General features: G+C 33.5%; 1 protein-coding gene across 2 annotated transcripts in view; it reads left to right on the top strand.

Moving 5' to 3' along the window:
- The window catches only part of LOC149072130 (phosphatidylinositol phosphatase PTPRQ-like), a 76,952-nt gene extending 54,195 nt beyond the window's left edge, over positions 1-22,757 (top strand). The window contains exons 15-24 of one of the 2 annotated variants that reach the window (XM_089247425.1): positions 2,991-3,083; positions 5,630-5,711; positions 8,565-8,655; positions 9,618-9,694; positions 9,781-9,915; positions 13,333-13,458; positions 13,621-13,772; positions 14,038-14,173; positions 14,750-14,839; positions 22,070-22,757. In XM_089247425.1, coding sequence (XP_089103551.1) covers positions 2,991-3,083; positions 5,630-5,711; positions 8,565-8,655; positions 9,618-9,694; positions 9,781-9,915; positions 13,333-13,458; positions 13,621-13,772; positions 14,038-14,173; positions 14,750-14,839; positions 22,070-22,096 — 1,009 coding nt within the window. In that variant the 3' untranslated portion in view covers positions 22,097-22,757. Of the gene's footprint in view, positions 1-2,990; positions 3,120-5,629; positions 5,712-8,564; positions 8,656-9,617; positions 9,695-9,780; positions 9,916-13,332; positions 13,459-13,620; positions 13,773-14,037; positions 14,174-14,749; positions 14,840-22,069 lie in introns of those variants that run through there. The other variant, XM_089247426.1, reaches the window with a different exon arrangement.
- Positions 22,758-23,356: the final 599 nt, after the last annotated feature.

The following is a 23,356-nucleotide window of genomic DNA, read 5'->3' as shown; positions in this document are numbered from 1 at the left end:
AAGCATGACTTTTAGCATTGACAAGTGCATGGTCACTCATTTTGGTTCAAACAACCCATATTTCACTTACAAGTTGGTGATATTATTCTGGATGTAACAAAGATCACCACTTTGGTAATACTAATTGACGAGCAGCTAGCTTAGGTTTTCTGAACATTGATCCATGGTGGTCAAAAAAGCAAACAAAATGGTCAGTTTTATTCTAACAAAGGTCTCTTCCTGTTTCCCAAAAGTCATTCTTCTACTTTATTAGTATAAATTATTCCTGGCCTGGAGTATGCTGCATGGTTATGAAGACCATTCCTACAAAGGGATGTAGAATTGGTCAAAGGGGGTACAGAGAAGAGCTATGTGGGTTCTTGTTGGTACACAGAGCTTGAGCTATGAAGAGAGACTTGATTTCTTGAACGTGTTTACATTGGAAGAGCGCAGGTGTCTGGGATATGATTGAACTTTTGAAATTTTTGAATGGGATGTATAGGATAGAACATGACAGGTGCAGATCCAGAGGGGTGCAATTGAGCAATCGCCCTCTCCCAAGAGCCATGAGTAACATGGAAAAAATTTGTCTGTTCCATAAAATACTGGACGCTCCAACAAACCTACATGGTAAATCGGCCCTCCCAACATATTACCCTGGATCTGTGCCTGGAATACAAGTTATTTGTACCCTATCAATTGATTGCTTTGACAAGGGAACATCAGTTGATAGATTGGTGAGGGACAATTGCAGGTTGTGGTGGTGCAGGGAATTTTTTCTAATAGGGTTGTGAATGAATAAAATAGTTTACCCTTGTGGGGGGGGGGGGGGTCATGAATTTTAACACAATTGACACATTTAAAAAGAAGTACGTAGTGGTGTAAATCAAGAAGCTATCCATAATTAGATAAGACACAGCCATAATTTTTTATGGGCAGCATATTTTATTTTATCATAATCATTTTTTTTTTGTTTTATTTTAGTGTGTACTTGTTTTCTCAAGGTAATTGCTCTTATTTTGGTTTGCTGTATTTTAGTTACATGGGATGTCTCTTTTTCAGCCACCTCATTGCCCTTTTTGCCTGATCTGGCCCTTGTATTTGTATAATGATTTAGAATTTGTTCATACACTTTAAGCATGTCATCTAGAAATTCTTTGAAAATTGGCCTTATTTTTCGTATACCTTGATATCATTGCATTTTGATCTATGAATAAACTGATAATATTGATTATTAATGATGGTTTTACAATCGTGATTTAATGCTATACATGAGGGATTCTAACTTATATTCATTGAACTAGAAATTAGTACATTGACTTGCTTCAATTTTTTGGAAAAAAATTTTACTTTATTTAACTTAAAAATGCTTTTATGCTGCTGAATTTTATAACTGGCTTCATCAGTTATTGGTGATAATTCACTATTTGATTTACAAAATTGATTGAATTATAAGTGAAAATTGATTAAAAAATCATTAATTTTGTATTTGTCCAACCATAGAACTAATTATTGTAATTTGCTTTAGCATACTGATTAATTGATGTATGATTCAAAACAAACCCAAATAGAAGTAGAACTTATTCATATGTAAATACATTTACTTGAATAAAAAAAAAAATTTGCTAATCCATATTTTTATATCAAGTCAATTCAAGAATGAATTAGTGCATTGAAATTTAAAAATGATTTATGTATCAGAATCAATCTGGTAGTTTAATCATGTTAATTTGATTCAGAAAGCCTATCATAGGGGAGGGAGAAAAGAACAACAAATATGAATGTACATTATAGTCACAGAAAGGAAATTCAAACTTTAACGCAGAAATATGTCTAATTAATTTCATAAAAATGCACTCTTTTCACTTTGTGAAAAAGAAAAATCATAGCCATGGAACAATCAGGACTGGATCTTGAATCCTGCAAACCACGTAGCTGCAAAAGGCATTAACCAAAACTGCTGAATTTTTAGGGTGCCAACTGAAGGGGAGGTAATATCATCAAAATATCATTCACTTACACTTGAAAAATGTCCAGCATTGGCCCTGAGAACAATAATATGTAGCTTTCAATACTGTCTACTCTAATTTTTCAGTTATCATACTTAAGCACTAAACTTTGAACCAGTACTAAATTTGTTGTATTATTTATTAATAATGCAGGAAAAAAAATAAGTCAAAAACAGGCGATAAGTGGGGCTGATGTACACAAGTCAAAGAAAAAATATTCAAATAACGAACAGAATGACCCCAAATCGTTTATTGCAGCAGCATGTATTCCACATGATCACCACCACAGGGGATAACACATTGCAGGTGAGTCACAAATCCAGCAACGGCAGAGTGCAGCAGGTCCACATACACGGTTTACAACGGTGAACTGGTTGTGGATTAAAAGCACAAGTTCTTATAACCATCTCATTTGCTAATTTCCACGAAGTCGCTTGTATCAGCGCCACCTATGGGCTGTGTTTGAGTTTTTTTCCTGTCTTAAAATATTCCTGTGACCTAACGATGCTAACCCTGCAAACCGTTTTTTATTTCGGTTTTTTTTCCGATTTTAATTCATTTTTAAAGTTTCTATGGATGTTTTGCCCACCCTGTATAACAGGGTCTAAATATTTTGATTTCTAGATAAAAAAATTGATAGAAATATCCATTTCTCTTCAATTAACTTCTGTATGAACTGTGCTGTTGAGAAGTATTAAAATGATCATGTTCGGCTTATTAACTTGAATAAAGTCAGATTATTGAGACAGAACAAAAGACTCTTATGGGAGTGAAGAAGCTCAAAGCCAGTATTAATCAATTTTATTTTATATATGTTTAATGAATTATGAAAATGGGAGTAAATAAATAATATGTATTGTATTGAAATAATGAAACATCGGGTATAAAGAAATGGTAAAGAAGTTAACTAATAGTGATCTAAGAATGTTAATGCCTTCCTTCCAAGTCATAAAAATAAAATATTCAAATTATTTTTATATTCATTGTGTATTTTTTCTTTAGAATTTTTTTTTGCAAAGCTTCAGAAAATGACAAACCAGACTCTGTTGATGGATATAATGAATGGGATGGCAATTTTGATGCAGCTAAATTTGGGTATTAAACTACTTTATACCCTTGTTTTTCATTTATGTATGTATAAAATTATGTATGTTAATTTTTTACTGCCTTTTTGAATTTTCTCTTTACTGCTAATTTTTAATTCATCAATTGAGAATTACAATAATTGAATGCAGATCAGTATGTAAACGTTGGAAAATTTCAATAGGCTGATCTACTTGTCAGATAGGTCAATTTATGCATTATTTTGTATTCATGTGTTGGCAGAAATAAGGTTTCCTTATCATTAAAGATATGAGTGTGAATCAATGTTTTTGGAAGAGAAAATCATGAAATTCAAAAAGAATTTTTTTTCATTTCAGTGTAATGAAATAAATAAGGTGAGAGAGATACTCATACAGTGATTTATACCACTTTCCTTCTTCATTTCTTGGTTCAAGCGTTTTATATATTTTATATTTCTTCCCCTTAGTTGCATTATATATACCTCGTCAAAGCATGATTCTGTGATATCCTGTTTATCTATCTATTTTTTAGCTGATAGTTTGATTTCTGCACAGGTTATGTATTTGTTCAGTACTGTGTGAGATTCAAATGACTGTAGTCTCTTTAGTTCCTTATTCAGTAGAAACTCTTTAATCTGAACACATTGTTAGGTTTTTTTGTTTTTTCCTAACACCTTTGATTTTTTTTTACCAAAACCATTTCCAACAGTTTTTTGTTGTCGCATTTTCATTTTGCATATATTTCTTTTTGTTTAAATGAAAACAACATAAAAACATTTTCAAAATATTCTTGTTTCAAATGGTAGTACATATCTATGGGTTGTAAATACAGCATGCAGATTAGAGTATTGCACAAGTTTGAGAAAGTGAAACTTTAAAAAAGTTTAAAGAATTGGCTGGCACAATGTGGAGCCAAAACACATGGTGATGCCAAATTCAATGTTTCTACCGTACATGAAAAATGTGTTATTGAATGTCAGAATTTCTATCTTTTTGTGATATATCAGCAGTATAATAAGTGTGAATTTAGAATACAAGGGTATTGAAGAAATATTTGGCATTGATAAAAACAAGCTGGTTGCTAAAAAATTTAAAGGTGGGAAATTACAAAATTTAGGTTTGGAATCAAGAAGAATCAATTCAGAAAGTGATAAAGGAACACTGAAAATTTCAAATGCAGTCAATTTGTGGTAAGTCGAACTCCGATAATTTGAATATATGTTTAAGTTTTCACTCAGCCCCAGAACTTTTTTCTTATTTTAATGTTAAAATTTTCCATTAACTTGAAGTTTTTTCCTTTAAGTTATAGTTTTTGGGAATGAAAGAAATTTTAAAAAATATTATTTTAGCAATAGAGAATTTAGAATTTAGCAATGCAATTTAGCACTTAGTAATATAATTTATCATTTAGCAATATAATTTATCATTTAGCAATAGAATTCACCATTTAGCAATAGAATTTAACAGATTCATTTGTCTGCTTGCAAAAAAGTGAATGACTTTCTCACAAAAGAAGGACAAAAGAGAGAGAGACAGTAAAAAATCACTGCATTTTGTCACATAAAATAATCTTGTATACACCTTATTTATAATTTGTTTCATTTATACATATATCATGTCGGAATATGTTTCCATAATACAGTATGTATGTCTAGTTTATTTCCAAATATTCTCGTTCAATAATTAAGTATGAATAAATTAGAATAACTTATCATTCAAATTTCTTCATCTCCAGTAGTTTGACATGTTTTACTGATACAGTATTCATAAATAGCCACTGTTACTTTAATAAATCTTTCTTTTTTCCCCACTCTGAAATCAGAATTTTTGATACGTCAAACTAACAATAACTTGAAGTTTTTGTCGGCTGCTGCACATTCAACTTATAGAGATTTGACTGCAATAAGTTGTTTCTTACTTAGTGTTTTGGACTATTGAACCATTGAAACTATGAAAGAGAGAGATTATGATTCTTTATCAAAATCCGTGAATAGATAGAAAACAACTATGAAATAACAGAAAATAAACAATGTGTTCAGTGTGATTCTAGCAAAAAATATCTTATAAGAATAAGTAAAGTGATTTATATATCAGTTGTAATAGTATGTAAATTATAAAAAGCAAATTACTAGAATTTTTTACATATTATTATTCATATATTCTTTGATTTGCTAATAATTTTTTTATAAAAAATATGAATCAATGCAATGTATCTCTAGTAGGCAAATTACTGCTTTAGATATGGAAACTTACGAAATAAATAATACTTGATCTATAATCCAGAAAATTCCCTAATCCAGAATCAGCCAGGTCCCAATGAGTCCTGATTAGAGATTTTCTACTGTATATTGAAATTTCTGGGATAATCTCTGGTCATTTATTTTGTAATGCTTCTTTGAACATTATAAATAAATGACATGTTCAGGCTTGTTTTGATAAGAATCAGTCATAACATGCTTTATTTTTAATTGCAGTGTTTCTCCTGTGCAAAAATCATTGTGGTATAATAATTTATTTTGTTCAATTTAATGTGATAATAACTTTCATAGAGATATATTAATTTCTTTATTCACTTAGAGCATTAGATCTGTCTGAATTTATTGATCATGTAGATGTTATGATGTCTGATTCCGCTCTCAAGTTTTCTATAGAATATGAGGTAAGCTGCATGTGTATCCAACTTTAGTTCAGATTCACTTTGCTTCAATGAAGAAAAAACATTCCTTCCATATTTATTTTTACCCATCTTCATTTTTGAAACAATTAAATTTTAGAAAGACATCACTCTATCCAGTTAATGCAACAGATATGGAAAACTGGCTCAATGAAGAGATAGTGGTGTTTAAGGGAAGGAAAATTCATCTCTGCCCTCACAGAGAGACTGCCTGGACGAGTGCTACCAACTAAGCTATGAAGACAGAATTCTATCCTCCTGGAACGTGATATATATATATATGCTGAATGGTTCCATGCAATGGAGGATGGCTACATTCTGCTAATAGCTTGCAAATGGCGTCAGAGCCACCACATAGATATGTACATGTAGAAAGATGTCACTCTCTCCGTTAATACAACACATACAGTAAACTGGCTGGATCAAGAGATATCAGTGTTTCAGGGAAGAAAAATTCATCTCTGCCCTCGCAGGGACTCAAACCCCAGTCTCATTTGAGTTCTCTATAATGAGAGACTGGGGTTTGAGCCCCCATGAGGGCAGAGATGAATTTTTCTTCCCTCACACTGATATCTCTTCATCCAGCCAATTTTCCACATTTGTTGTATTAACAGGGGAGAGTGATGTCTTTCTACATATTTGTCCCCATTTGGTGGCCCTGATGTCATTTGCGAGCTATTAGCAGAATGTTGCCACCATCCATTGCATGGAGCCATTCAGCATATATACATACACTCCAAGGGAGAGAATTCTGTCTTCATAGCTTAGTTGGTAAAGTACTCGCCTGGCAAACGAGAGAGACCAGGGTCCACGTCCCTGTGAGAGCAGAGATGAATTTTCTTTCTCTGAAACACCAATATCTCTTCATTTAGCCAAGTTTTACTGTTTATTTAATATTACATAATTACTAATGGTCTTGATAAATTATTTTACTTTGTGTAAAAACTTGCCTTTTTATCATTTTCTGAGAGAAGAGATAACACTGGTAAACAAAATTTCACTTTTTCATGTTTCTTTGATCAAATAGGGTCATTCTTATAGTATTTTTCCCACTGATTCCGAATCTGCTTTCAGAATTTGTGTGTCAGGCATAGTTTTTGAGCAACACACATTTAAAATTTTTAAAAATGTATATTTTTCGCATTTCTTTACAACTTAAAATAGCTTAAATTCTAATATTAATGGCAGTTCAAAAGGTGTTTTTACATGATTTTCTTCTGTATTTTGCAGCAGGAATATTTCTTTTTAATGTCCAACAGTAATCGGCCAGCATGTTTGGGCGCCACTTGCCTTGATAATGCGATTACATGATGGATATGTCCTGGTGGAATTGCTCACCGTGCTCGTCGCTGACATCACCTAGGTTTTCTAGGAAAAAATGCAAATGTGAATGAAGAAAATGTATCTTCAGTGACATGTTGCAACCAAGAGCTTTATAGTTCTGAAGTAATTCCTCCACAAGGTCCTTATATTTGTCTGTCTTGTTATTTCCAAGAAAGTTCTGGACTACTTTCTTGAATGACTCCCATGCTGGTGTTTCTTGCTCATTTAGGGTGGCATCAAACTCAGCATCGTTCATTAATTCTCGAATTTGAGGGCCAACGAATATGCATTCCTTGATTTTAGCACCACTGACCCATGGAAATTTGTTTTTTAGAAATCTAAAACCGTCGCCGTTTCAATTCATTCCTTTAACAAAATTTTTCATCGATCCCAGTTTAATGTGTAGAGGTGGCAGGTAGACTTTCTGAGGATCCATCAGGGGCTGACTAATGACATTTTTGGTTCCCGGAACGAGCTTTCTTCTTGGTGGCCATTGTTTTTTTAAATAATGGTTTTGTCTATCTCTGCTGTCCCACAAGCACAAGAAACAGCAAAATTTGGTATATCCTAGTTGAAGACAGAGTACAAGGGCAATAACTTTCAAATCTCCGCAGAAGTGTCAGGCATGTCTTTCATATTGAACTATCTGTAATAAAAATTTCATGTCTCCTTAATGTGGGCCCCGTAAGTGATGCGAATGGAGGGGTTTTCGTTACCATTGTGCAAAAGTACTGCTTTCAAGCTGGTTTTAGAGGAATCTATGAATAACCTCCACTCTAGGGGATTATACTGATGCCCCAATGCAACGTACAGAGCATCGACATCATTGCAATAGACTAAGTCGTCTTCCTTCGAAAAAAGGTACTCAAATTGCTTTTGTCGATGAGCAAACCGTGGACAGTTTGGTCAGGAATTCCCTAGAAAGGGTGAAAGGATCTCGTAATTCCCTTGTCTCCATGGCTAGCACATGATCAGAGGTATCTCAAAAGAATCTTGATGTACTATTCCATAATATTTAGTCAGATGAGGTAAGTTTTAATATTCATAATACCCATTATTAAGTTAAAAATGTTGATCTTCTAAGTATAGTGTATTAAGGCTGGTAAGGCTAACCCGCAACAATGGAAAATGCAATTGCAGAAAACTGGTGCCTGATGGATGATTTCTGACGACGGATTCAGAATCAGCATCGAAAAATACACAAGAAAGAGTACTCAGCATCCAAGAAACAAAAACCTTGTTTACCAGTGTAATATTGATACATATAGTTTCTTGTAGCATTTCCTTTCAAAGTTCATTTTAGTATTTTGATATAAATTTGCTCAGTAATTTCAAACTTCTAAATAAGTATAAAACTCAAAGTTTTCTTTACAAGAATTATATACATGTAAGAGATTAATAGAAACATATATACACTTAAACTTTAGACATAAAAGATACTTATAATAAAACTTTAGCAAAACTTATTGTACATTCATATTACTTTTTTTATCGATAATAATCATTTATGAATAGAACTTGAAAAAAAACAGCTCAAACTTACCATGCACTGCTGCAGAGACTGAAGAAAATAGACAAAAAAATCGTTGGATGAATGTTCTACCTTGTGAGTTTATTTTTTATGTTCTTTTTATTCTTATTCAACTAATTGATTTATAAATTATTGTTCAGTGAAGTTTGAAACACTTTCTCAATATCAGTTGAAAGTTCAAGCATGATTTCTGGTGTACATTAACTATAAAATTAATTAGAAATAAAATATTTAAAAATCACATATTTTTTCAATCAGGGCCATAACTATGTTTTTCGCCACCCGGGGCAAACATTATTTTGCTGCCCCACAACTTTAAAATTTGATAATTTTATAATGGTGTTCTTCGTTCCAGCTTAAAATTGCCGCCCCCCTAAATTTTGCTGCCGGGGCAGTTGGTCCCCTAGTTACGGCCCTGCCTTCAATAATGAAGTGTTACATTGCTGGCATCCCACACAATAAGTTTTACATTATGAGGTAGCATGTGATTACTTATTCTGCAGAAATTCAAACTTGGACATGATGTGATATTGGCCTGTTGATTTGATGATATTTGTCTATTGGACTGATGTGTCCAACATCACTGACATGTGAACTGATATTTGATTACTCTGATGTTTGATTGAGTGCAGAAGAATTGTATTGGCTTGTTTGACTGGATGTGTCAGGCTCTGATCAATGTCAGAAGTGATGTCAGGACAGGGCAGCAACTGGATGGTTGATCAGCAAGGCAAGCACACATTTTGGCGCCCCCTTGTAATGTTGAAACAGAAGTTAAAGGGTAAAATTTGCTCCCCCTCTGGTCTGGCACCTGGGACATGAGACCCACCTGCCTCCCTTCCCTAGTTGTGGCCCTGCACTAGGAAGATTATTTTTCGGACAATGGTCTAATATCCTCGAAGCTTCATATATTTCATTGTATGTGGGTCTTGAAAGCCTAAGACAATGTTTGAAAATGTTTTCTTACTACCATGTTTTAATAATATATGATTATTATTATTTATTATTATTTTGAACAATGTTATTTCTTCTTCCAGTTGATCATTCCAGAGTGAAACTATTGCCAATGGATGATGGGCCAGGATCTGATTATATTAATGCTAGTTATATTCCTGTATGTTAGAAATTAATAGTATCATTAGTAGTACATTCGAATGCATGTATTATGACTTTATATCTAAATATAATGTATCATTACAGGGTAATTGTGGTGAGAAGGAGTACATAGCAAGTCAAGGCCCTTTACCCATAACAGTCAATGATTTTTGGCGAATGATTTGGGAACAGAAAGTTGTAATGATAGTTATGCTAGCACAGTGTACTGAGCGAGGAAAGGTAAAAGTATTGCATGATCACAGGTGGATTTATGGCTTTGCCACCTGCAGGCTATTCAAATACACTACCACCCTTTACCCGTTCTAATTTAATGTTCTTTGATCTTGACCATCAATTACTAAAATTTGCCACTTTGAACTTGCTGCCATGGGCTATAGCCTGCTCAGCACCCCTGTAAACATTGCTCTGTGTACATGAATGCAACATATGTATTTACATACTAATTAAGAATGTTGACAAAAATTATTGTGAAAAAAATTTCAAAATAAAATTTGAATGTCTATATATAATGCAGTTTTCCATATGATTACATAGAATAATTATATTAAAATGAATAGAACCCTAAAAAACTCTAATAAAAATAAATAAAAACCTAAATACTTTTGAAATATGCACTCATTTAAAAATTTAATGACAAAAATAAAGTTAAAATTTATTGCACTGTTTTTTAAACAAATAAAATTAACATTTTCACTACATTCAGGTAATTTGTATTGAGTTATTAACATAAAATTCAACGTTATTGCTAATTTGAAAGAAATTATGCCTCCCCCTTTACCTCAATATTTGCTGTTGAAGAAATTCACATCAACATCATCAATGGCTATTAGTAAAATCAATAACTAATGCTGAAATTCCTCTGAAAAAGAAATAAAATCTTTTTTTTATTATCCTGATTCTTTCCAAAAATAAACTTTCTGGTATTCGAAGGATGTTCAAATATTGGAGAGTTTACCATTTTTGTACCAGAGGAAAACTCTTATGCAGGTTGATTCAAATTATTTATCCACAGAAGTCTCTTGCAACTGTTAAATTTTAGAAGTAACTAAGTACTTCAAATCAATGTTATCCGAGAAAATAATTTTGTAGAGTAATTTCACTTTTCTGTAAAATTTTAAAGGGTAGTTTTGTAAAAAGACAGGTATTTTTTAATGAAAAACAGAAAAATAAGTTTATTAAAAAAATTATCTAAAATTTGAAGGAGCAAAATTGAATTTTAGTGTGTGTGAATAATGCATTGAGATGCATATCAGTGAACACTGCTTCCAATTACAAAAAGTTTTCAAAAAAGTTTTCAGTTGTTTAAAATTTTATATTTTCTGTTTTTTACTTAAAGAATAAAAGAAATTACTTTTTTTTCTCAGACCCAGTGCTATAACTTCCAATTATCAAAATGAAGAAGTTATTCTAAAAAATCATTTATAAAAAAAATCCATAGTTTTAAAACTATGGATAACAATTTAGAACTAAAGTTTTTTAAAACTATGGATAACAATTTAGAACTAAAGTTTTTTAAAACTATGGATTTAAAATTATAATAAAGATGAAAAATTACCATGTTTTGCTGTTCTGTCAGTCTGTTGAACTCAACTTATTGATTTTTATTTTGATTAGATTATTACATTGTTTTTTTTAAAAAAAAGGTTTTCATCACTCTCTGGGTAAGGCACTTCTCATCATCTTGAACAAAATTATTTTGCATTATAGAAAAGTAACGTAGAACCTCGATTATCCAGGCTAATGATGGGGAAGGTGAACACTGGTAATCAAAAAACATAGTTAAACCACCAGGAGGAAAAAAAATGATTTAAAATAAAAAAAATTGGAGAAAAAGTATTTATGTATTTTACTTGTTTAAAATGACTATCCATTGTATATATTCATATTATCTATGTGAAAAAAACATATAAAAAATTAGTTTAATTGAAGGATAGCCACACTAGTAATATACTGGGTTTCATTGATGGCAGAAATACAGTAGAACCAAGGGCGTAGCCGGGGGGGGGGGACTTGGGGGTCTGGTCCCCCCCCCCGAAATGTGAGAAAATGACCGAAAAAAGGGAAAAAGATGGCCAAATCCATTGTTCTGTCACTTTGGTCCCCCCCCCCCGAAATGAAAGTTCTGGCTACGCCCCTGAGTAGAACCTCAGTTATCTGGGCTAATGTTGGGTAAGGTGATCACGGATAGCCAAAAAACACTGTTATTCTTTTCCTGTCAGCCATTTTGTGCAGTTATAAAATGTACTATGAGAATGGCACAAACAAGGAATAGCACTGGTCTAGCTGATGAGCCAAGCTGTCACATAGCCACATCCAAAGTTACACCATTCTTGTGCCTTATCCCTTATCTTTTAGTTGCAAAAAAGCAATACATTTTGACTAACTTTCTGGAATTTTCTGTAATTGGCTGTAAATCTTCAAGTGCTGACTGCCCCAGGACACTCACACAATTTCTGGTTCTTATATGTGCATATTGGGGCTGTTGTTTTAACTCATTAACATGGGAGTTCGATTCTGAGAATGGGAGGGGCAGTTCTGTGAAAGAATGGACACAATCCAGTTCTTCAAAATGGAAATGTTTCTTTTCATCACAACCTTCACAAAGTTTTACATAACCAATGAATAAAAAACATCCAACAACAACATGGATAGGGAAGAGCTGAACATGAAATTGGAATTTCCTTAGCATGGTTAATCGAGGTTCTGTATTTAAAATTATGAAAACTGAGAAGTGAAATGAAAAGGAAAAAACACTGTGTGGTGAATATATCTTTCGCAGATAGAAACGAATGCACAGGAAATTCAAACTCTATACCACTGGGGCACATGAGAAACACAAATGAAAGGTGGTTTCATTTTTTTTTGTTAAAATGACATTTAAATTTTTTACAGTATTTTTTACAACACTTTGGATTTAATTGATGTTTTTTGAATTTGCGAACCACACCCTCAATCATTGGCTACAAATGCTTCAACGTACAAATATCTCAAAATATTCTATTTAAAAATATTGAATTTTCTGAAATGACTTTTTGAAGTTGATTCTACATTTCATTAATTGGAAGTTATAGCACACAGGGCCTGTATAAAATGTTCATATATTTTCTTATTGATATATCTCCTCCAAAAACTTACAACAACACTTTAAGAAATCACATGTCATGAGAAAACTTTTTGTAATTGGAAGTAGAGGCGCTGACATGAAGAAAACATTGAGGGGGCTGAAAGTTGCCAGTCGTACCATATATACGAGACTCAAGCACATATGTAAGAGGAGGAGGGGTGCGCGCGCATTGCATTGTATATTCAGTAATTATTGAGAAGGGGCTCAACCACCCCTCACAAAACTTATTGAGGAGGGGAGGTGAAATAGCCTCAGCCCAAAGGTTACAGTGCTTATGATTGGAAGTATACTTGTAAAGTCAATAGTTAAGATAGTTCTGTGGACAAGAAATTTGAATCAGCCTGTATAACGATACTCAAAGGACTGCTAAAAAGAACTAATCATATTGTATGATATATTAACACTATTTCAAGTGTGCTAGCACCAGAGAATAATATTGCTGTATAGGCAATCATCATTATATAAGATATTGTAAAGGAATTTCACTGTGAAAGGAATTTTTTATGTTATAGAAAAAGTGTGAACAGTACTGGCCCTCAAAAGTTGGGGAAGATGAGTTTTATGGTGATCTCAAAGTTCATTTGGAATCAGAAAATGTACTTCCATCTTTTATCTATAGGGTACTTGAAGTTGATCTGGTAAGTTTGCATGGACTTTCAAAATTATACTTAGTAATATTTTTATGTGAGAATAGCATGTTTGAAAATTCATAAAAACCTTTATTCATAAACTCTTTAGGCTGAACATTTATACACATGTGTATCAAGTTCATATACATGTTTTATACATCATGTGAATAGGGTTCTAGGAAAAGATTTCTCAGACACATGCATTTTACTCGATGGCCGGATTTCGGTTGTCCAGAAAGTTCTGATGAACTAATTACTTTTGTGAAAGCTGTAAGAGAACACCATCCTCATGATGCAACTACACCAATTTTGATACATTGCAGGTAAATGTTTTTTACTTTATCAGAGGACAAACTACTGGCAAAATAACAGATCTTTATCATGTTGAAAATATATCTGTTTACCATGTTGAAAATATATCTGTTTACCATGTTAAAAGAGATGTTGCAAAATCATCATGTTATGAATTTAATTCTATTGAATCGGTACCAAATGAGTCAAATAACTGAAGTGATCTGTTATTTAGCTGTTGCGAAGTATTCACTATTTTTCCTGTAGACTTTTACATTACAAATGTTTGTATTTTAGTGCAGGAGTTGGACGTACTGGTACTTTTATAGCTGCTGATAGATTGTTCCATCAGGTTCAGAATAAACATCATGTTGATGTTTACAACACTGTTTTAGAATTAAGAAGGTACAGAGTAAAAATGGTGCAAACAGAGGTAAGATTAAAAAAATATATATTTCACAAAACATAACTGTTATTGTTTTCATTGAAATTTGTTGACAGAATGTAAATTTCAACAAAATTTCAGTTACTAAAACTTTGGAAAGGAGAAAGCATATCTAGAAAAACTATGTTTTATACAGTTTTACTTAGACTCACAGTATGATATTACTATGGGATAAGTCCAGTGGCAAAGTTCTGGCATTCATTCATTCAGTATGATATTACTTAGCTGACAATTCATAATGAAATCTGCGGGTTTAGCATATTTATTTGTTGAAATTGGATACTTTCTCGCAGACTTTATCACACTAAAAATACCTTTGTTTTACATTGCACATATTTATAAGATAGCAGTTTGTAATCTATCAAGTTTTCGATTTTGATTGTATTATGTTTTATGTTTAATTAGGTGCTGATGCTTTTTCCTTTTCCCATTTTTGTATGTATGATATGTATCTTGGTTGAGTAAAAGTGCTAGTCTTCAACAGCAATCAGAAATACGTGAATTTCATTCATATTCCTTATGCTCTTTAGTTACGTCTTTTTTTGTTTTTTCTTTACCTATAAGGACCAGTACATTTATATACATAAATGTCTCAAGGATGTTATTTTAGATATGAAGGCAAACAATACTTATGCCAAGTCGCAACTGAATGTGGTAAGAATTTTGAAATTTTTTATCCAATACATCAATTAAGGGCTTTGAAAATAATCAAAGTATACAAGATTTATGAACTCTGTAAATTGTGATACATCTTCATATACACATTTTTTTCAGTGCTAATAGTGAATTCATAACTTGAACTATCACTTTTCTATGTAAAATAAATTTGTTTTAACAATGCACCAATGAGGTTATAACAGTGTTATATATATATATATAGTTATTCTCTCTCCCCCCACACATTTACCAACGATATATAGTTTTCTAGTCATTTTTTATCTGTGGCTTCCCAGAATGATCTGTAAAAAGAAAAAATTCCAAGCACTAAACAGGCAAATATCATTTTCACTAGCTGGTCATCACGATGCCCCTGACTAAGGTTGTTGAGACCCCAAGGAGCTGTGACTCACACTTTGAGAACTACTGGAACATAGGATTAAGAAATTAATTTTCTGAAATTTTAAAATGTGAGGGAAAAGTCCATATTTTTTTTATTTCATAAAATTTCAACTTCTGCTATGATAAAAGTGTAGTTGCTCCACTATGTGATGAGAAAAATATTTCTAATACATTATATATATTAGAAAGTATATTGGTGTGTATATGTATTAGGAGTATATTATTATGTGTTAGGAATAAATATTAGTGAGTCTCTGTCAGAGTACAGGGACTTAAGGATACTGAAACTACTTGGATTCAGCTTGAAAACAAAAGGCGTCAAAAGCTTATTGTAGGGGTTTGTTATAATCCACTGAATAGGGAGCCAAACTACATCACCAAACTTCATAATGAAATTTCCTACATGTGTAAGCCTAAGAAGATTGTTATATTAGGGGATTTCAACTATCCAGGTATCATCAATTGGGAGAACCTTTCAACTAGAGATCAATATGTGAAAGAGACTTTATTAAATTGGTGCTTGATAGTTTTTGTATCAGCAGGTATCAGAAACCACTAGGAGTACTGCTATTTTGTATTTAGTTCTCACTAGTTCCGAGAATCTTGTTGAGCATGTTTTGGGGGGAACAAGTTTTCTTCTAGTGATCATTGTGTCATTAGTTTTCTCTGTGATTTTTCTTTGGGTAAAGGCGAATAATGATTCCTTGTTTTCAAAGAACCAACTTTGATTTTTGTGAGAGAAAGGGTAGCAGGAATTTTCAATGACCGATTGGGGTGACAAGTCATGGGAAGAATTTAGTACAAAGCTGTCCTCTGTTTTGCATGACGTCATACCCTTGTTTCATACAAAGCATATTTGTATATTGCGCCACCCTCAGGTGCACGGATAGCATGCAGAATCTTCATCTTTAAAAGAAAAAAGCATTCAGAAAGTATAAAAGTGGACAAGGTGACCTGTCATGGTTTACTGATAAAAAAAGGGCGTTGAAGAGATGGATAGTAAAAAAGAAGTTTAATCTAGGTTGGCAGATAACATTGGCACTGACCCAAAATCATTTTTCATGTATGTCAATAGTGGATATAAGGGAACAGTTGACCCCCCTCTCGTTAGAAGGGTGGGGCAGAGCATAATGAAAGCATGTGTAGTGCATTAAATGATTTTTCACTTCACTTTTTAATAGAGAAAATGATATTCAATGTATGGGTGTTACATGGGGCGATAAAATCATCAACAATATTCAAGTGGAAGATGTGGAGTAAATCTTCTAAAGAATGTATGTGCAAGCACAGCAAGGATCAGATGATGTTTATCCTTGGGTCCTTAAGGAATGTGCTAATGAATTTGTGGGGCCAGTCGCACAGATTTACAGGATTAGCATTGCTGAGGATATCGTCCCAAGGGACTGGAAGCTTGTTAATGTGGTGCTGATATTTAAAAAGGGTAATACAGAAGCCATGCCCAATTATCATCCAGTGAGCTTGATGTGCTCCCTGGTCCAACATGGGAGAAGCTCAAGAACTCTTGAAGCGTTTACATGAGATTGGAATTGTGACCTATAGGTCACAAAGGGTTATGATGAATGGGAAATTCTCTGATTGGACAAGTGATGCAAGCAAAGGAAGCATCCTTGGCCCCATATTTTTTTCACTTTTTATTGATATACTCGATCAGGGTATCAAAATTTGCAGATAATGTGAAGCTAATGGGGGTATTTGGGAATTAAAGCAATAGGGAGTTGTTCCAGATCAACTTAAACAAGATTGCAGCATGAGCAAATGAGTGGAGCATGACGTTTAGCATTACAAGTGCATGGTCACTCATTTTTGTTTGAACAGCCCACGTTTTACTTACAAGTTGAATTGTATCATTATCCTTGATGCAACAAGGGTCACAGATTTGGAAATTCTCAAAGACGAGTGGCTTCCATTTTCTGGACACTGTTCAGCAGTGTTCAAAAAGTGAATAGAATGCTCTGTTTCTTTTTCAGAAATGTCTCTTCGCATACTCCCAAAGTGATTCTTCTACTTTTCCAGGGCTTAGTTCGTCCTGGACAGGAGTGTGTTGTAAAGGTTTGGAGACCTTACCTACAGAGGGATATAGTTTTGGTTGAGGGGGGTGCAGAGAAGACCTCTTGTTGGTACACAAAGCTTGAGCTGAGCTATGAAGAGAGACCTGATTTCTTGAATACGTCTACATTGGAAGAACGGAGGTGTTGGGGAATATAATCGAAGTGCTCAAAATTTTAAATGGGATGGATAGGATGGACCATGAATTATTAATGCGGCATCAATCAACTACTTTGACAAGAGGACATCAGTATTGATTGGTAAAAAAAAAAAAGTATCAATTGGTAACCCCAGTAGCACACCGATATAGAATGAGATTTTGATACCATTCAACATATAAATGGCATACATTTGTCGAAGTAGTTTGACATAGAGAAATTTAGATTATTTCAAAAGAGACTAATTATCATACAAAATATTATCTTTCAAAATGAAATGCTGTAAAAATGAGAGTAAAACGGTTTTAGAGGGAAAAAAAGATATTTTGGCGTTTATTGAGTGAATACATTTTTACTATATCGTTCGATATCGGACATGTAAAAATTTCTGACATTCAATATTCATTCAGCATTACGATGTTGGACTGGAATTGGTACAATATCCTAATCATATCGTTGTGCTACTGGGGAAGGGACAACTCCAAGTTGTGATGTCACTGAAATTTTTTTTTTTGGGTTTTTAAAAAATGGAATTATGTACCCACAGAGGTAGAGTGAATTCTAACACAATTGACATATTTAAAAGAAATACGATAAACAAATTGGGGTAAATCAAGAAGCTATCCATACTTAGATAAGACAACCATAAATACATTTTTTGTGGGCAGTGTATTACGTTTTATCACGTATACATAGTTTTGGTTTTTATAATTGCACTTTTAATTGGGTTGCTGTATTTTAGAAATATGACATGAATATTTGTTATGGGCATCTTCTTCTCAGCAACCTCGTTGGGCATTTTGTCTGTTGTGGCCTTGTACAGTAAAATCTCCCAACAACAGCCACTAAGGGGATCGAGAAAATGTGGCCGCTATTGGGAGGTGGCAGTTATTGGGAGAGGTAGTTTTATTTCTGGAAAAAAGAAAGCAACTAAAATTTGTGACGAACGTACTTAGCATGTGAAATGACAATCCATTCTGTAATGACAATCCATGACAATCCATTCAGCCGCTGTGGTGGTCGAGTGGTTATAGTGCCGGACTCGTGATGCGAGAATCCGGGTTCGAACCCCACAGTGGTGGTCGGCTGAAGTTGGTTTTCTGTGGTTCCCAACTTCAAGGCGCAAATGCGAGCCGATCTCCCCGTTAAAAAGTCTCGCCACAGAGAGCAACAGTCCTACAACGGTAAATCATTCAACCATAACACTTCACTCATAGTTAATAAAACTGGGGGCAGATGACAGCACTACACATAACAAGCATTACACAGAAACAAACTTTACGTCAGGTTGCATTACACGTACACGCACATTCCCGCATGTACCGATTCGTTGGGGGGTTCCGCGGGGGGGGGGTGCATGTGTGGTGTAGCAGTAGTAGGTAGGGTCTTGGGGATCCATGATGTTCTTAAATCAGCTACCTCGTTGGGCAATTTGCCTGTTGTGGCGTTGTATTTGTATTTGTATTTGTATTTGTATTTGTATAATTACGATAGTTATATAATTTATTATTATTTTCATTATTAAAATATATAATTGTATTTTGATAATAATATAATAAATACAAATACAAAAATACAAATACAACACCACAACAGGCAAAATGCCCAACGAGGTGGCTGAGAAAAAGATGCTCATAATAAATATGGATGTCATATATTTCAAAAATACAGCAACCCAACTAAAACTGCAATTACAAGCAATATATATACATGATGAAATATTATACAATGCCCATAAGAATCCTTATGGTTGTCTTATTCTAAGTATGGACAACTTTTCAATTTACCCCAACATGTTTATCGTATTTCTTTTTAAATGTGTCAATTGTGTTACAATTTACTACCTCCAGGGGTAAGCTATTCCATTTATTAAAAACCCTATTAGAAAAAAGTTCCCTGAGACACCATAACCTCGCATTGTCACTTACCAATAGATACTGGTGTCCCCTTGTAAAAGCAGTCAATTGACGGTGTACTGCAATAATTCATGGTCTTTCTTATCCGTCCTGTTGAAAATTTTGAACACTTCGATCATATCTCCCAGACACCTGCGTTCATCCATTGTAAACATATTCAAAAAATGAAGTCTCTCTTCATAACTCAAGCCCTGTGTGCCAATAAGGACATGCGTAGCTCTTCTCTACACCCCTTCAACCAATTCTATGTCCCTCTGTAGGTATGGTCTCCAAAACCCTACAGCATACTCCAGCTCAGGACGAACCAAGCCTTGGAAAAGCGGAAGAATCACCTTAAGAGAACGCGAAGAGACCTTTTTGAAAATGAGACCAAGCATTCTATTTGCTTTTTTGACCACCGCTGAACAATGTTCAGAAAACCTAAGCCGCTCGAAAATTCCCAAATCAGTGACCCTAGTTGCATCCAAGATAGTGACACCATTCAACTTGTAAGAGAACCGTGGGTTGTTTAAACCAAAATGAGCGACCATGTACTTGTCTTAATTGATTAATGATCTACATCAGTATATGGCATTCTAAAATTCAGGCTTGCAATGCTCAGGTAGAACACAACAAGCGAGAAAAACTTATATGGACCAAGACGGTGTACCAGCAACCCCCAAATAGTTATTCATTCACATTGAACCTTGAACTAGACCAGTGTTTCCCAAAGTGAATGATATCAGCCCCTGGGGGCGATGGAATGATCCAAGGGGCTGCAGAAGCTATGGATTTAGTATAGGATCCTATGGGGATTGGCTTAAGTTGGGGACGATAAGAACAAAAATATGTTGAAGGAGGGGCACAATGGAACAAAAAGTTTGGGCAACTATGAACTAGACCTTTCTAGAGTCTAATCCAATAGTTGAAGACATAGGCGCTGACATACATTCTTTTTTAAAAAAAAGATCGACACATCCCTCTCAAAAAATTAATACCCTTTACATTTCTCTTTTACATTCTTTTCTATTCCTATTTGCAAGCACCATTTCTTTTGGATGGAACCACCCCTTCGACTAGGAAGTGCAGTGAACTTGTATATCCCTCTAGTAGATTGCTGACAACAGGTCTCTTCTGTTGTCCCCTATACTACCTCTTCAAAAATTTTTCCTCTCCACTTCCTTCAATACCCATCTAGTATTTGTACCCAAGAAAAGAAAGTATACATAATCTTTTTTTCCCCAAAAAGTTCGGGGAGCAAGAAAACTCCTTTTAAAATCAACTTGAAAATTATTTTTCTCATAGTGATATGCGTGTTTTTTCCCCTGACTCCCTGTCCAAAGTGGTCGTTATTCAGAAATCGTTGTTTGGAGGTGTCTTGTAATGTTAAGTCTATGGGACCCATCCAGTTCCAACAAAATGTGGCCGTTGTTTGGAGATTACCGTTGTTCGGAGGTGGCCATTAGAGGAGGTTTACTGTATTTGTATATTAGAGAAGAGTATAGACTAAACATCTATGCATGAAAATTTGAAAAGAATTGCATTGAACCACCTATAACTTATTCAAAATCAACCACAATATTTCTCAATGGTGAGCAAGCTGTTGTTGATAAAAAATCTGATCCTGAAAGTTTGAGTTTCCGGATAATCCGAGGCACTGAAAAATTTCAGATTTCCTTCTTGAGAGACTGAGAGACCCTCTTTTTTCCCTCCACTTCAAGAACGAAACTTCTTTAATTATTATTTTTCATTAATACCATATAGTATGTATATTATACAGTAATTTTGAGTTTGAAAGGGACCAGGCAGCTCCCAGTCCTATAATGGCTAATTGGTGTAATAAAATATTAGATTTCTTTGAATGGACATAGTCCATATATTAATTTTGGGGGATTGCTGAGAAAGAGGAGTAAGTTTGAATGTTTCCTTTGTAATAGTGGACAATGGCATTGTTCCCTAATTGCTTATGTAAAATCACTGGAAAGGCAGTTGAAAAGCTGTCAGTTTTTCAGCATCATTCACCATTAATCCCATCTCTAACTCTGCTCAGTCAATCTCTCCTTTTCGCATCCTTCATTTTTTGAAACAAATCGTATGGCATCTCTATATTTTATTCAAGAATAATAAATACAGTACAAGTATGCTAGTATTACTTTTGCTTGTCTTTTTTTAAGTAAAACTACCATTTAAAGTTTTTTTTATTGTTTTTTGGAAAATTTGAGTTTTTCGATAATTCGAGGTAGCCTCGATCACATCCACCTCAGATTATCGAGGCTCTACTGTATTCTGGTTGTCGTTGATAATTTTTCTGGCTGCCAGTGATATTTTATTTCATGACGTTTAGTATATATATCTCCGTAGTGGGAGTTATTTTGATCAAGAATAAACTCAACCTTTTTTTTATGAAACATTTATATATATAAAGTGTGAGAAAATGAGAAATATAATTTAAAACCAACCACCAGATGTGCATTTCTCACAAAGCATACAAGTTATGATTATATACTGTATAAATCTTTAGTACCAATGTTAACTAATGATGCATTTTGCTATAATCTCTGAAACGTCAAATACCTTTTTTGACACTTCTATCATTTGTTTATTTGTACTGATTAATATTGATATGCACTATATTGGTTACGATGAAAGATTTTTGAGATTTTCACAGACAAGAGGGTTTTTTCTGGGTTTTTTTTTGGATGAAGGAAAGTAGTTTTAACCAGAAGAATTGAGGTTCACACTAGTTGATGTGTTGACTGGAGAAAAAGACTGGCTTGGCATTAGACCTACTGAACATATGGAAGTAAAGATATCTGAAAAAGATGGAAAAATTCATTTATGAATAGTAATGGTTTGCAAACCATATATGTACATACTTTCATAAATACATTTGAACCATATATGTATATGTGTTGTATATATGTACAATGGAAGCATTGTGTTCTAACTGTGATCGCATACATTGCCAAAAAAGTATGCTTACTCATTTATGTGTAAATGTGTTGTCTTGTGCGATGTTGGCATATTTCATGAGACAGTATGTGAAATGCTATGGCATTATGTAAATTTTTCAAATGCCACAAATTGTGATAAAATAGTTATCAGAATGTTATTGAAAGATATCCGTACAAAATGTTTGTTTATTTGTGAATCTCCAAACCTCTATTTATTTATTTTTTGTTATTCTTCATTTCTGATGAATCTGATTACTCTTATGCCAATAATCATCCACAAAATTCTAATACTTTGGTGTTCCCTGTAAGTGTTAGTCTTCTTTTTTACACTCATTTTTTTGTGCAAGATATAGTTGATTTTTATTTTCAGCTTTCAAGATAAATCGCATACATTTTTCAACATGCATGACTAAATGTTTATTAAAATGTGAGAAGTTTATTTGAAAAAAAAGCTCAGTATATATATAACACTCCTGTAAGAAAGAACCATCATTCTTTCTGTAACAACCCCTTGGGGAGTTAGCTTCTTCATAGAGGAAATAATAATATATGAGGAAAAATTCTAAAACAAAAAGAAAAATTTGTGCCATAGGGAGATTATCCTTTATAGAGGTATATTTCTAAAGATATCCGAGTGCTGAAATATAGTGGATATTTTATACATTTTAAATTATATGTTCGTGAGTGAAAATAATCATGTTTCTATCTGTGATGAATCAAAAGATCTTATTGATTGTTATATATATATAAATATATGTTATCTAATGATGTTGAAGACCAATGTATCATTAGATGCAAACACATTTTCAATTTTAAACTGAAGTTGAAATTAAAGAATTTTTTTCATTATTTTGACTGTTTTCCTTTTTCAAAATGTGAATTTTTTTGTTGAAAATTAAAGAATTAATTAATATTTAGTGTTGGCTAAATGCTGTGGGCAGGGCAGCAACTAGGTACTTTGTTAGTGAGGGAAAGTACACATCTTGTAAGTTAAAGGGTGAATTCAGCGCTCCCTCTGCTCCAGCGCCAGGAGCATCA

The sequence above is a fragment of the Pholcus phalangioides genome, unplaced genomic scaffold (genome assembly GCF_987345545.1).
Source record: "Pholcus phalangioides strain wild (caught in Gottingen) unplaced genomic scaffold, Ppha-v1.0 ptg000017l_1, whole genome shotgun sequence".
NCBI classification, from domain to species: Eukaryota; Metazoa; Arthropoda; class Arachnida; order Araneae; family Pholcidae; genus Pholcus; species Pholcus phalangioides.
Note: the sequence above shows the minus strand (reverse complement) of the source record. Positions and strands in the feature narration are given on the sequence as shown.